General features: G+C 40.9%; 1 protein-coding gene across 1 annotated transcript; it reads left to right on the top strand.

Annotated features, from left to right (window-relative positions):
- Positions 1–1,262: 1,262 nt before the first annotated feature.
- On the top strand, positions 1,263–15,037 carry urb1 (URB1 ribosome biogenesis homolog). The gene is made up of 39 exons (XM_070905801.1): positions 1,263–1,389; positions 1,587–1,726; positions 1,824–1,975; positions 2,080–2,209; positions 2,306–2,402; positions 2,477–2,562; positions 2,653–2,778; positions 2,883–3,013; positions 3,095–3,290; positions 3,393–3,530; positions 3,643–3,816; positions 3,909–4,041; positions 4,161–4,283; positions 4,369–4,481; positions 4,587–4,706; positions 5,333–5,449; positions 5,596–5,734; positions 5,832–5,990; positions 6,310–6,509; positions 6,585–6,803; positions 6,884–7,069; positions 7,209–8,046; positions 8,201–8,405; positions 8,484–8,670; positions 8,750–8,808; positions 8,912–9,099; positions 9,208–9,318; positions 9,397–9,460; positions 9,546–9,714; positions 9,999–10,101; positions 10,197–10,357; positions 10,450–10,561; positions 10,790–10,896; positions 11,108–11,251; positions 11,473–11,582; positions 11,712–11,918; positions 12,080–12,321; positions 13,351–13,929; positions 14,779–15,037. The coding sequence occupies exons 1-39, from the start codon at positions 1,263–1,265 to the stop codon at positions 14,967–14,969; spliced, it is 6,783 nt and encodes a 2,260-aa protein (XP_070761902.1). The 3' UTR covers positions 14,970–15,037.
- The last annotated feature ends 231 nt before the right edge of the window (positions 15,038–15,268 follow it).

Raw genomic sequence — 15,268 nt, 5'->3', positions numbered from 1 at the left:
CTCTTCAAATAGGCTACAAAGCTAAACCACAACTATGTCTACATGGTCTCAGCAAAATTTGTTTTTTCACAAAATGCTGTAATTCAGTGAAACTAAAACAAGGCAGTGTATAAAAGAAAAACGGCACTGAGAGCATAATCTGTTCTGTTCTTCAAAACTTTACCAAATTAAGCAATCTCACTTTTAAACAGCATGTGTAGCAACTGACACTGGGCATCAAGATTAAAAATGGGTTTCTTATATTGGAGTAAAGCATGTTTCTGTCTTGAGGACGGGGAAATGATTGTACAGTCAACCATCACGTCTGTGCTTGAATATGGAGATATCCTTTATTCTCTTGCTGCCCGTTCTACCTTAAAACACCTTGACTTTTATCATTGTGCTTTGAGTTTCATTACAGGAGACAAATATTGCACTAATGACTCACAACAAGAAGAGAACTACAATCGATTGCTTCTATTTATAAAGGTCTACTGCAGAATCTGCCTCCGTATATCACTTCTCTTCTAAACCACTGCTCACCAAACCAGATCTCAGGTCTGTTTAACTCTAGTTACCCATGGGCAAATACTGAACTTGGGAAGACTGCCTTCTGCTACCTTGCACCGTATACATTTCATTAATTACAGAGGATTTTTAAACTTGTCTCATCCCACTGGACTTTTAATTTCAATTCTATTTAGTGATGTCTGTGATTGTCGTTTTGTTATGCCTGGTTATGTTGTTTTTATGTTATTATGCACTTTTGTTTGTCTGGCTATGTTTGTTTTTCTTTTTTCTTTACTCAGGTCCTTCTTGCAAAAGGGATCTTGATCTCAATGACATTCCTTGATTAAATAAAGGTTATATGTAATTTGTGAAGAGTCCAAGCAGGTGTACTAGGAATGAGGAATTAAAGCTACATTTAAACTTATCAAGTGTAAATTGAATGCATCCACCTGTATTTTTGCCGGCTACCTTCTCAACAAAATAGCTTCCTTTAGGCCTAAATATGAATTATAAAAGAAAACAGGTCTGTTTTGACGAGGTATAAACAGCTTTATGCGGTAGTGATGCAGCTTTAGCAGGAACAAGTTCCCTTTGAAGTAAGCAGAAATGTAACGTGCGGAACTAAATTCAGCAGCAAACGTTTCCGTCCGGATGACAATTTCGGTGGACAGCTTTCTGTTTACACCACAACGTGGGTCACTGTGACAGAACTTTTATGGCCGGGGAGTGAAGAAAACGTAAAGTCGCTAATATCTGTTTTTACGCGTGTTAAAATGAGTAAAAAGCGCCTCAGCGAAGACTCGGCGGAGTCAAACACTCCGGTGAAAAAAGAAAAGCTTCCGGAGTTCAATGGGACTGTATTTAAAGCCATGCTGAAGGAACCCACCACAGCCATGAAGGGTGAGTGTATATGTTCAGTTATTCACATTTCAGAGAAGTGATAGTCATAGTAGTGGTTTATTCATTCATTCATTCAACGTTATCTATCAATCCTCGGCTCTGCAGTCAGTATTTGAGCACCTTCTTTCCTGCCCCCGCCGTGTCTGCATTGCTCTCCTCTTTTGCTTTGCTTAATTCTTACTTTTTATCGCCTGCAGGACTGGAGACGTTCATATCAACCGCTAAGAAGCTGCCATGCTCTGACCTGTATGATGTGGTCGAGGGATATATTAAAATCTCTATGGAGTGTGCAGAAATATTCAAATTGCTAGAGAGAGAGAAGCACATAGAGAGTGAGGTAAGCTGAAGTACTTTTCTCAGTGGATGGGACCGACTGGCTACTGGTCTTCGGACAGATAAAGCTCTAACATTAGTCAAATCTTGCTTCTGTCCAGATGATGCTGATTTTTCAGAGCTTGGAGATGATCCTTCTAAGGACAGCCAGTGACCTGTCCCACTTCAATGTGGTTGGCAATGCTATTGTGAAAAAGACAGTTTCTAGCTACATGAAACTTCTGCAGGGATCTTTCAGTTCAGAGAATCACAGGTTGGTGTATTGACCTCAGTACAAGGACTTCAAATGTCAGTCCTCAGCACAGTTTAAAGTTAACCTTCTGCCCATGGCCCTAATGTTGTGTTTCCCATGCACAGGTTTGTCCGTCAGTGCCTCAGTCTCCTGTCCGCCTTGGTGTCTCAGGGTCCAGAAGCTGCCAGAGAGGTCCTAAGTCACATTCACTTAAATAAAGCTTTGTCTGGACTGGCAAAGAGAAAGGATAAGAAGGTGTGATAGCGTTGCCTCTTTCAGTTTTCAGCGTGTGTTGGAGTTGTTGGGTTCTGGAGACGTGTTTGCCTACATTCTTCTCTGTAAATTCTCCAGGGAAAACCTGATGTCCGCATGGCTTTTATCCAGTTTGTGCTGTCCTTTTTGGTGTCTGGAGATAATGCTACAGTTGGACAAATATTAGAAATCAAAGGTAATAATTAAATATGTATTAAAATTTACATGCTCTCTCCACTGTGTTGATGACATGTTAATTTGGTGTGTCAGAACTTCTGCCAGAGATCCTGAATACAGGTCTGAAGGAGGACAGGATGTCCATAGTCAATCTGATTTTATCCACACTGAAGACGAGAGTAAGTGCTCAGCAGTTCACACTTTCACATTTAAAAATCAATTTATGGATTTGATAATTATGTTTGTTGTTGTTTTTTGTCTTGCTACAGGTTGTATTAAACAAGTCCTTAAGTAAAACACAGAAAGTGCGTTTTTGCACGCCTGCTGTATTGGCCAACATAGCATCTCTGTATAAATGGAATGGGATTGTGGATGCAACCACTGATGATAACAGAGTGAGTTATTTGCATTTTTTGTGTTGTGTTTGTTGAAAGGAAGCCTTTGATATCCAAATTTGCTTTTCCATCTGTGGGTCAAAATTTTATTTATTCCCTTTAAGATGGTAGAGGACTCAGAACATGCTGGGATATCTGTCATCCGGGAACTTGTTCACAATTTCCTTCTTGACCTGTGTTGCTCTCGTAAGCATGGCATCAGCTTCCATGATGCTAGCTTTGGCACAGCTGGCAGGTAAGTAATCAATGTGTCAAGTTTACCCTGCACTCTTCTGGAGACTCCTCATGTTGACCATAGGATTTCACCTTTTTTCAGGGCTGGCAACATTGTTTTGCTTCAGTTCTTGGTGGGGCTGAAGCAGGCCACAGAGGATGAATTGGTGGCTGAGCTGGTGGTGAATGTGCTGAAATCTAGCCCTGACATGCTGGCCAGATACTTTCAGGAGACTCAGTATTCATACACCCCCCGCCTCAAAAGTGCTTGGCAGGACAATGTCAAATTACTTAAAAAGGTAATGCTGTGTGTTTGATTTTTACGAGACTTCTTCAGTGTTGGCTCATATCTAGCTTGTCTATGTTTAAAAATAATTACCTTCTTTGAATTTGTATGTCAGATCTACGAGGCCCAGCCAGAGATTTCTACAGTCTTCCAAACTTGTGAGGCCATCCCTCTCCCTCGCTTGCTCTCCATGATTATGGTGATATCTCTTCCTCCGGTCTGTAACAAGGCCTTCTTCACACAAGGCCTCAGTGTAAGTGACTGAGTCTCATAAAATAAATTCATCAGTTCTGTAGCTGCAGTACCACGAAACACTGATAATGTACTGTACTTATTGTCAGAATATCTTCTCTTGTATCTGGCAGCTTCCCAACACAGCAGTGCAGCTCACAACTCTGTCCATGATGAATTTCATCTTGAAAAGAGCCAATAAGAATATGGAGTACCTTTTGGATACATCCAAGTGGCACAGCTCAGATGTGTACTCCCTTGACATGATGGGGGAGTTGGTTCAGCAGTACAGGGAGACACTCAGCAAGGTAAGCACAGGAAAGCGCTGTCTTAACACCCATAAATAGTAATTATGCGCTATTAAAGAGCTCATGTCTCCACTTTTAATGCTCTGTTCCAGATTTTGCCAGATATGACGAGTGTAGTTGCAAAGTGGCAGTCGCTTAGCAAAAAGGAAAAGACGGATGGTGAAGAAAAAAAGACCAAAACTGAAGGGAGTGCTGATAAGACTGATAATAAAAACCAAGTGCCTGGTAATAACATTCATAATACATGTATCTTGTTTATTCTAATCAGTCCTGTAAGTCAAAGGAGGTGACCAGCAAAGACATTTGAATGAATGTTTTTTTGTTTGTTTTTTTACATTGAGCAGTTGCTGAGACAGCTGAGGTAATCCTGCTGAAGGCTCTGATTCTTCAGGTCATATGTCTTTACCAGAGAGTAGTGCCACATCTGGTCTGCCAGTGCAAATTTGATTTCAGCAAGCTCTTAAAAGGTGATGCTTTTTATATATATAAGATATATGTTTCGAGTAGGATGCTGGTGGTTGGAAGTCTTCAAAGTCTTTTTCACCTCTCCAGGGATTGTGTCAGAGAAGGGAATGAGGGAGGAAGTTCCCCCAGTTTTGCAGTATCAGATACTGCAGTTGGCCTTAGATCTCCCTGCAAGCAAGTTCTCCTGGTTCCGCATACAGGTGAAGAAGTTGGTTTTACCTGCATTTTCAGTGATTGTTGTTTAGAAGGTATTGCTTTATAATCAGCATTGTTTGTAATGTATTGTATATTGCTTTTCTTCCCAGGATGTTGCAGATACAGAATCATCATCTGCAGAGAAGTCAGTACTTTACCTGCTTCTCAAGATGTTTGTCAGCAGCAGAAGCAGCCATCTGAAAACCACCACACAGATGCTGGTTCTAAAAGTAAGGAACATTTCTTCTTTTCCTCTGTACATTTGCTTTCAGCCTGCACTATATGTGAGACATAGATATTTAGATATTTGAAGAAGCTTCAAATCTACCAACCAGGCAGGCATGAGACATAATAATTGTTTAACCTTAATTTACCACTTCAGACTGTAAGTGGGATTTTTCTCTGTACATCAGAAAGACACGTAATTAACAAAATTTAATAGAAAAAAGAAGTCCAATACACTTTTTGTATAAATCAGCACATGTTCATCCCCCAGTAGTTGTCAAGAGTAAAAGTACAGCTTGGAAAATTTATTATTTCATCTGGGGGCACAGCATCATTTCTAGAGGATATGTTAACAGTTCTTCCTGCAGCTACATCAGGGAACAGTTCAATCCCTACAGTTAAGAAAAGTAGTTTGTCCATATTACTTGAAAGATCCTCTGAAAGCTCGTCTGTGGTAAAACTGCGTATTTATGAAGTTTATGAAGTAAGAACAGCATAGGAAAAACTTCTATGTTGATATTTAACTGCAAAGGTTTCATATAAACTTTAGTAAATGTCTCCCAAAAGTAGGGTGAGGGTTAGTTTTAGGAAAAATGTGACCACTGTTTTGTATTTCCTGCCTTGTGGTCAGGTGCTAAAGGACAGTGGGGTGTTTGAGTACACCTGGACTGAGCTTGAGCTCTGGCTCGACCAGCTGGCCAGAGTAGAGCCAAACCAACAAGAGACTGTCATCCAGTTCTTGGAGAGGGTGAGCCCACCTACGTATCATCTTTGTTAAATCTCAACATATCTGTCTATTATACTTATACTGTTGGTTAGACAAAATAAGACATTTTGAATCATGACGTAGTCGTTATGATTGATAATAAACTCTTGGTCTCTTGGTCTCTCTAGGTGTTGGTGAAACTGGTGTGTAATTCTTACACATACACAGATAAGGTTGCCAGTCTGGTCCAGGAGGCAGCTTATCTGCAATCTAACCTGAGTAGCCAGGAGGGCGACGCTGCCAGTACCCCAGTCTCACACATAGATGGTGAGCATTTAAAGATCAAAGAATCAAGGTTAATTTCCTCCAGCTATAAGCATGTCTGTGAAACTTGTTTTTTTTTTAATCTGACAACGTCTTCCAGATGTCTTAGACATGCTGGATGTCATTATGGAGGGTAATGAAGGCGAGATGGAGGAGTTTGGGCCATCTCTGAGTGAAGACCTCATCATCCAGACCTTCCCCTTCAGTGTGGTGGTACCTGCCGCTCTGGAGGCCCGAAACAAACTGCCAGCAGACAAGGGTAAAGCACTTCTGCCTGAATGGGGATGAAAAGTAAAATGTTCAGAGAGGAACCACTTGTTTTAGGGTAGTTGTTTTTTTTTCAAGTTGGTAGTTACAACGTTGAAAATGCATAGACTGAAATGGTAGAAATGGTTATAGAATTGATGCACACCTGAAAACGTTTCTATTGCAGCTTGACAATTTATAATTTGATGCATTACCTAGAATAAAGTCTGTTGTTTATGCTTAAAACGTGGTTTCTCTGTACTGATAACTATTTCAAAACTAATTGCGTAGTATGTTGTAATGTTGATAACATCTGTCTTTTGTTTCTTCAGGGGTGGTATTTGAGTACTTGTCTGCAGTGCTTTCAGATGTGCTGCACTGTCAGAGAGAGCCGCTACCCTTCTGTTTGGCTCTGCTGCAGTACGATAAAGAGCTTGTGTCATCAGAACTCTCTGCTTCTCCTCATCACTCCGTCATACACCTTCATCAGTATTACTCCAAATGGCTACCACAGCAGTGCCGCGAGGAACTGGTCAGTTATTGGAAAAGGTGACATGCTTATAATTTCTTTTATGTAGAAAATAACTTTTCTCTTTTTTTTTTGCAGTTCAAGCCCTCTGAATGCCATTCAAAGGGATTGTCAACCCCCATTTCATTCACTGCACTGATGAAAGCTGCGTACAGCCAAGGACTGAGCACTTTGCTTGAGGACGCCTTCCGGATGAATGTGGAAGGAACTCTGGTTTCCATGTCGATGGCTGAGTTTCCAGTAGCAATCAAGCAGATCTTACTCTACATAAAATCTACAGTGGAAAACTTTGGCACGGTAAGAGTACAAAACAGGCTTACTGCACAGTAAATTACAAAGTTAAAAATAGACACAACACATCATACCCTTCTGCACAGTTCTCCAAAGACATAGGAACTGCCCCTCTGAAGACCTTAATGGGAATACTCCAGGATTTGGTGACCAAGCTACAAGGCTTTCAGGAGACCACAAATTCTGAGCCAGCAGCAGAGAACTCCCAAGAAGGATCAGACCTCTTCCTGGAAATCAACCAGTCATCCACAGTAGAAGCCAATAAAGAGCAGGTTAGGGGAAAAAAATCAACTATTGCAGTAACTTTTATTTAAAGGAATTGTTTTTTGTTCAAACTATGACCAATGTTATCAAGTTTAATTCTACTATTTTTGGAATTACTGATTGTAATGTGGCACCCTCTGTGTTTAGATCCTTGTTTCTGCACTTGGCTCCATCCTCAAGCATCCATGTTTGGCGCAGTGGTTTCTGGCTCTGGAGCTGGCTGCTTTGCCTCCTCACACTCTCAACCCTGTCAGACTAAAGCACCTGTGTGCTCAGTTGAATGATGACATTTTGGCCTTGCTGAAGGCCAGCACCCCTGCTCTCCGTGATCTGGGCCATCTGGAGCTTATTTGTAGCTACTTGGGGGCTATAGAAAAAGCTGTGCTCAAGGAACTGATGGAGAAGGGCTCCCAAGCTGCAAAGAAACAGTCCAGACCATTCCAGGCCCTCCTGTCTCTGCACAGCTACATGGACTCCTGTAACCTGAGGGAGGTGGTCTCCAAGTTGCTACTCCTCCCCCAGGAGAGCCTAATCTCCCCCAGCAGTGAGGGCACACAAGCCAAGCTTAGTGTCTATGGTCATGCAGCAGTGCAGATCCTCACAGACTCTAAAGCTAACTCTTCCCAGGACCACAGCAGCTTTCTGTCTCATGCACACCTCCATGGCCTTAGCACCCTGCTGCTGTCCTGTTCTAGCCCTGCACTAGAGGCCTTCCTGCTGCAGACTCTGTCTAGTGAGCCAGGCAGTGCCAAGCTCATCCACACAGATGTGCTGCTGCACTGTCTGCAGTGGCCTCTCACAGACACTCAGGCCATCAGCTCTCTGCTGCTACAGAACTGCTCCACACACCGCCTCTGCTTTGAGGTGTGGTGCCTAGAGCCAGCAAACATGGAGAAGCTCTCTGACCAGACAGAAACATTCCTTCCACTTCTCAACACCTACCTACAAGTGGCATGTAGAGAGGATCCTGCAAGGCCCAAAGATGGTTAGTACTAAAACAAGTTCTCTATTATCTTAAAGCATGCAGCACCAGGATTTATGTCTTTGTCTTTCAATCTATTTTATGTATATCTCTTTTTATATCTCTCATTGCATCTTGTATATTAATTTAAATATGCTCAATTGCTGTGTTTTTATAGTGCAAACAGAAGTTTTACAAACCTTGAAGCAAGCACTGCTCGGCAAATTGTCCCAATGTGTTCTGGGAAACCTAACAGAAGACTCTGGAGCCCAGCTTGCTGAAACACTAGCCAGTCTGATCAAGCTCTCTTCAAACATCAAGGACACAAGGGACTTAATCAACAATCTTCCTAATGCTCTTCAAAAAGTGGACAGTTTTGAGAGGTATTAATGAACTCTTACTACTCTTAAGTAAATTATCAGTATCGCAAGTTATTAGCTAAATGTTGTTTTCTCTTCCAGATGGAAACTAGTAGATGTTATCACTGAGAAACTGGCCGATTGTCCAGAAGAACAAGAAACCTGGAGGAAGTCTGTCACCTCTGCTGCCCTCAAGTGTCTCACCGCTGCTTACAGACACTTTAAAGATCAGGCTGAGTCCCCGTCAGAGGAGGAGCAGGGCATCCTGGAAAGACTGCAACGACTCCTAGTGGGTATATTTTCCTCACACATACTGTAAATTTTTTGTTTTTACTTCATGCATTTCACAATTTCTCTTTTTTACACAGACATCAGCTGAAGACATCACTACATCTGAATGGAACAGTTTCGTCAAGAATGGACTAAAGTAAGATGTTTGTCCAAATCCATTCTGCTAGATTTTTATTCAAGAGCGTCACATCAGATTTGTTTTTGTAATCAATGACCTAAAAGACATTCTTCTACTGTAGATATCGCTACAGAGATCACCACTTTCTGAACACATTGAGAAACCTGTTGGAATTGATGTATGGTAGCAGTGAAGTCCAGAAGGATCTGATACCTTTATCCACCCTTCACATGATGACCAGCAGCCATTCTCTGTTCCTGCCCATTATGTTGGACTCTGATGAAGATCGCAGCAGGTATCAGGCTAAAGGTACGTATGGAGTAGAGTAGAATGGGGGGTGGGTATTAAATTAAAAATCTGAAGCTCACTTGATTGAACATGATGAACACAAACACACTTATGTTGTTGTCATTTCAGAAGCGTTAGTGTCCCTACTTCTCTGTTTGGTGAAGAAATGCCCAACAGTCTGTAATATCAATCACTTTGTTGTTCTTTTGGGAGCATATGGAGTCACACTGAGTACTTCAGGTAAAACAGGAAATTATTTTAGTATTAAGTATTTTTTTGTTGTCTTTCTTTCCTCTTACATCTTGTTTTGGTTTGCAGATCAGAAACTATTACTGCTTCTTCGGGAATATGAAAAAAACAATGTCAGTCTGCTGAAATTTCAGTAAGTTACTTCCATATTTGTATGTTGTATATGCAACAAGTGCACTTGTTATTTGCAAACACTGAATATGTGTTTTCAACTGCAGGTCCTTCTTGTGGGGCCCAGCAGCTGTGGAGCACCACAAGACCAGGAAAAGCTTGGGAGCTTCCCTGTGGAAGCAGGCGAGCTCAGACGACCTGTTGGCCCTGCTGAAAACGGACAGGATGCTCCAAACTATTGCACACTTTCCCCAGCAACGCAGAATCATCCTGCAGGTCGATATTTAATTTCATATTTACTTTACAGAACAGCATTTTTATAAGAAGAAATGGTTTGCACAAATCACAAAATTCTCAAATACGAATAATGATGTTATCCAGATAATTTTTGTTTACAGCAAATAGAGGACATTCTTTCATGTGTAATTTGTCAATGCATTGAGCATCACAAATTAAATTCAATCCACCTCCATTGTGATCAGGTGGCTGTAGAAATCTCAAAGATGGATATCTTAAAAGGCATAAGTGAGAAGATTTGTTCTTGTTTTTCTCTCTTATAGGATGATAAGGAGCTGCTGTACTGTAACAATGCAGTAAAGGACCTTGGGGATTTGTATGATCCCTGTTTTCTTTTGCCTCTATTCAGCACTATACTGCGGCCAGGTGAGCATATTTCATTGCTGTTGTCATCGCCTCTAATCAGTTAAGGTTTTCACTGCTTTATGACTGTTGCATTTTCTTCCATTTCTATCTGACAGAGTGTGTGATTGACTGCCTCAAGTTTGTATCCAGCCATGCCCTTGGAGTAACTGTAATGGCTCTAAGTAGCTACAACGCAAAAGTGAGAGCTGCAGCCTATCATGTGCTGAGCTGCTTCTACCAACACCTGGAGGGTGCTTGGTTCAGAGAGAAGAGACAGGTAAAGTGTCAGGGAGGTGGTGTGTGAGTTTTTAAATATTAGGTGTGGCATTCACCTCCAGAAACACTGATGAACTTGTTTTTATCAAATAGCTGCTGTACTTGATGGATACAGTGAAGAATGGAATCCGACAGCAGAATCAAAGACTTCCATTTGTCCTGACCACTTACATCACCAAAGTGGCTCAGCAGCTGCTCAAACCTGGTGTGTAACCCTAAAAACTTGCATGAAGTTAGTCCCTGACCAGAGTGATTTCACCCATGGTGTTTACACAAGGATATATGCACTTTTTTCAAACTGCATTATTACAAAGTTCTAAGTTGTATTTGTTGCAATTCTATATATAGTATATATTTTACTATTGCCTTTTGCATAACTGACTTTGCCCTCAAGATCAATTACCTTTTTCCTTGTTTTTTTCTGATTTCCCAGAGGACCACATGTATGTGGTGTTAAACAGGTTTCTGCTGTCCCATCAGAGTCTGGACTTCAGAAGAGTACCTGAGTTCTTCAAGCTATTTTATGGCTTTGACTTGGAGGTAAAGTGTTCCATAAACTGCTGAAAACATTGTTATTGTTTTCTTGAATTCTACCCTGAAAATAAATGACTGTCCAAATAATCTTTTTGTGTCAACAACATTTAACCTTCATCTGTTTGTTTTGTCCAGCTCAGGCTTTTTTAGACAGATGTTATCTGTTTGTTTGAAGGGGTCAGCCGCAGGAATATGACACTGTCTATTTTTTCTGCAGCATAAAATGGAACGCGAGTGGATCTTGAGTGTACTGGAGGAAGGGATAAGTGATGGACACTGCTATGAACTGTGTGACCAACAAGGAATCTTTCAGACCCTTTTAGGCTTCAGCAGCAGCCCCCTGTGTGATGAACACACCCAGGTACACACTGTGGGAGTCACAATGATGCAACACATTATCAGTGAAGTCAAGACAGCCTAAACTCTGAAGAATGGGATAAATTAAGACCAGAAAAATCAACAGTCTGAAATTAAGCATGACAATGAGCATATTAACGAGGAGATTGATGCTCTGAAATGCACTTGATAAGGAAAACAAATTATGTCTAATGTGCGTTTATTTCACATGTGTCTCTCCACTAGGCACAGATTATCAGGGTGTTGTGCCAGGCCACCCGTGTGACCAGAGCAGCTTATAACCTCACCAAGAGCTGTGGGCTCCTCACCTGGATAATACAGGTGGTTGAAAAAAGGTAAGCTTGAGTGTAAGGTCCAGTCTTAATTTTGGCCCTGTATTTTGACATTATCATTCATATTACTACAATAATCTCTTCAATTAATTTTGTATTTTCTATGTAAATCTATACTATTATCCTCCTCAGGAATCTAAACCAGCAGCTGCTAAGTGCCATCATAGATCTGTTCCATGTGCTGTGGTTTACTAACCTTGGGCAGAAGGAGAAGCAAGTGGATGGAGGCAAGACCTCCTCATCTCCAGAAGAGAAACCTCAGAGCTCATTGAAGTGTCTCCCACTCCCACTAATCAGTGAATTCCTGTGTGTAGCATCAACTATCAGCAGACACCTCAGGTAAAGCGCCATAACTATCAGATTTAACTTAATGATCTAAAACCTGTAATGATACGGCGTATTGCTGACAAATGTTGAGATGCCAACCAAAACCACACATAATATATGTTAACGGTCTTGTGGTCAAGGATGTCAGTGTTTGTTTAATCTCCTCCTGTCAGGTTGCGTGTGAAGGCCGCTCAGCTCAGCCTGTTTCTGGAGACTCTTTGCTCTGTACTGAAGCATCGTGGGACAGCTCTCAATGTAAACAAACAGGCTGACTGGCTAACCCTTCACCCACAGCGTCTCTCTTGTACAGAAGCCCTCGCTCTGCTTCTCTGCTGGGCCTCCCTGTCCCGCAACACAGCACTCCTTGCCCAAATACAAGCCTTGTCTGAAAAGCACAAAGTGAAGGAATTGCTGGGTGAGTACCGTTAAGTGTATCGTTCAGCAAAATCTATCATACCGAGACGTTTGTACAAATGTTGTCATGGCTGCCTTTCTGCCAAAGGGGTGAACAAAATACTGTAAACACATAATGGAAAAGGAGATGACTATTATTAACACTGCTGCAGTGGTGGGTCATAATAGGTTGAATGCTGATTGTCAGAAGTCTTGCAGTAAGCCTTTTGATATGAGAGTTTTCAAAGCAACAGGAGACAATGAAGGAAAAGAAGCCAAATTGATCTGTGCAGGAGTATCAGTGACAAAAACTCCAAAATGATAATATCTGCCCCAACTTAGACAAAATACATAAATACATCATCAAAGAGAAATAGCCATTACAAGTTGAAACTCACCAACATGAACATGACAGCCTTATACTGTACTGTTGACATATACTACTAATTATCATAAAACCTAATATGACGCTCTCTATAGCAGTGCTTGTTTGATTACACTATTTCTCAAATAGGGCGTTTGTGTAGCTTTGATTACATAACTGCTAACTATAGATTGTAGATACTGGAGAATGGAAAACTATTTTTCTAATATATGATGTTTTTTCTTTAATGTGACTTAAGTGTTGGTTCGCAATTAATTCTATTCTGTTTAAATTCTGTTCTGTTGATCCTATGAGGCATTTAAGCATAAATACATAGAGCCAAAGAAGCCAACATAAATTCCCACAATTTATGATTAATATTTGATACAGGGCCTACAATGAAGCCAAGCTCATGTTAGAAAGTTTGCACCCTGCAAGAACTGCACTGTAACCAGCTCTGGTTAATAGTGGCTCCAGGGTGGCTGCTCTTTAGCTGACCCCCGTGTTCTCTTCTCTGTAGGGAAATGAATACTAATGAGGCTTGACAAGTATCACGTTGTTACATGTGATGACATTACATGCTGGACTGGAAGAGTGGATAATTTAGGTCTTTGTTCTGTTTCACAGTATCTGAATCATTCCTTGTATCTTTAATAAAAATAAATTCATTTTCATCTTCCTGCTCAGGGATGGGGAAGGATAAGACCAGAGGTAAAGGCTCTTTTTCCAAAGCCTGCACACAAAAAGAGAACCTGGCAGAGGACGCTGAGACTGAGAAACGAGAAGACAGTCTCCTGTCAGAGTGTAAATTTTACCTCGGCAGTATCTTAGTTCACTGGGAGCCTGTGTTTCCCCTCTCTGAACCCCAGCCGGCTCAGCCAAGAGACAAACTGGATCCCAGCCGATTGGCCGGTGATGCAGCGCACCTGCTCACGAAGTGGTCCCTGAGGTGCTTGGTGGAGGACTCGTATGATGAAAACAGAACAAAAGAATTCTTGCACTGGGTTGAAAAGGCAGTGATAAATCACAGGGAAATTGTGGATGTTGTGTTACTCGATCCTGGCTTAAAAGCGGACCTCCTTCGACTCTACCATCAGGCCTTTGAAGCTCAGTGTCACTCCAGCATTTCAGGAAGAGTGGAGACCTTCCAGCTGTTTACCAACATTATGGTATGCCTACTAGAGACCCAAGGCCACCTTGCAGAGCTGCATCAGGCAGTCGTCTCTGCTTGCCTGCCAGAAGCCACACATGATCAATCTAGACATGGTAAGAGCCTTCCACCTTATTTATAGACTCTGTGTGTAACAGCTGGTGTGTATACAAAAAAATACTAATGAACCTCACTAATAAAACTCACTTTCCCACTCCATAGTACTAAAGGATATATGTTGGATTGACACACTGGAGTCACAGAGATTTTTAGAGCAGGGGTGCCCAAACTTTTGCCTAAGGAGGACCAAACTTTTTAATTGATAGGGATGCCCTCAAGTGTTATATGATATGAAGACATAAAATGATTTGATGATTTCTTTTTGTGTGAAAGAAAGGACACTTTAATTTTTTGCTATTTTTCATCAACTACTAAATTTATTGAATGAAGGAAATCTGTTATATGTGTCCCATGACTGTTGATCACTTTGTGTATTTTGATACAGATGGAGATTGTTTTTTTTTTTCTTTTATTAAAAAACATTTACTTTGTCCAGTTCAGCAGTGGACTATGACATTGTTAAGTTCTGCAACATTTATTGTTGTTCCCTTCAAATACCAAATGTTAGTGAGGTGGTGCTCGTGTAAAACAATGCAATAACTTAACTTGCTTAAACACATTACTAGAAATCAGTTTAATTATATAGCACTATTGCCCCTTTTGCAATAAGCATGGAGGAGAAACATGATTTTGATCAAGGCATGTGAGAGTCAAGGAAGATATGCCTACTTGATGAGGATAATTTAGAGATTTTTAAATGCTCTTAGATTATTAAACCTATTTGACACCTTTATTTTTTCTGTCGATATGTGGAAAGCCAGATAATGAGTATCCTTCAAGAAGGTGACTCCGTTGTCAAAAGTTGTTGTGTAAATAAATTAAGCCTCTTGTTTTCTCCTTTCCAGAAGCAGGGCTGTTTCTTTTGTCGTTGTACATCCATGAGTTGTGGAGTGGAGCCACATCAGCAGAGCTGTTCCTGTCTCATGTCAGTTTGGTGACCAGAGCCAAGTGTAAGAGACAGAAAGCATCCAAATCATCACTGACTCAAACAGCCATCAGAGCCATCTGTAATGACATCATCACCATGAAGAGTTAGAAATGACATCTGAACACTACTGTGTTCTTTGAAATGTTCTTGATTACAAGAAAGCTTGTAGTCTTTCATTTTGCTGATATTTTGTAAAATTCTGTTATAAAATGTTGATTTCCAAATCTGTTACAAATTTGTGAATATACTTTTTTTAACATATGGTTCCTGCGTGACGTAATTTCAAAACTGTGTCTAATTGTATGTGAAATGTTTGGGTTTTAGATCCCAAAAGGTGTTGTGGACTAAATTTAAAGAAATTGGATTCAGTGCAGTGAAGCTGCCATCTCGGTCAAGCACAATAATAA

The sequence above is a fragment of the Enoplosus armatus genome, chromosome 5 (assembly GCF_043641665.1).
Source record: "Enoplosus armatus isolate fEnoArm2 chromosome 5, fEnoArm2.hap1, whole genome shotgun sequence".
Taxonomy (NCBI): domain Eukaryota; kingdom Metazoa; phylum Chordata; class Actinopteri; order Centrarchiformes; family Enoplosidae; genus Enoplosus; species Enoplosus armatus.
The sequence above is the reverse complement of the archived record's forward strand: the minus strand, read 5'-3'. Positions and strand labels throughout refer to the sequence as shown.

Coding starts and splice junctions, on each gene's coding strand:
- urb1 (XM_070905801.1), top strand. CDS start 1,263: ATGAGTAAAAAGCGCCTCAGCGAAGACTCGGCGGAGTCAAACACTCCG. Junction 2,779..2,882: donor CAACCACTGATGATAACAGA/GTGAGTTATTTG, acceptor ATTCCCTTTAAG/ATGGTAGAGGACTCAGAACA. Junction 5,991..6,309: donor CAAACTGCCAGCAGACAAGG/GTAAAGCACTTC, acceptor TTGTTTCTTCAG/GGGTGGTATTTGAGTACTTG.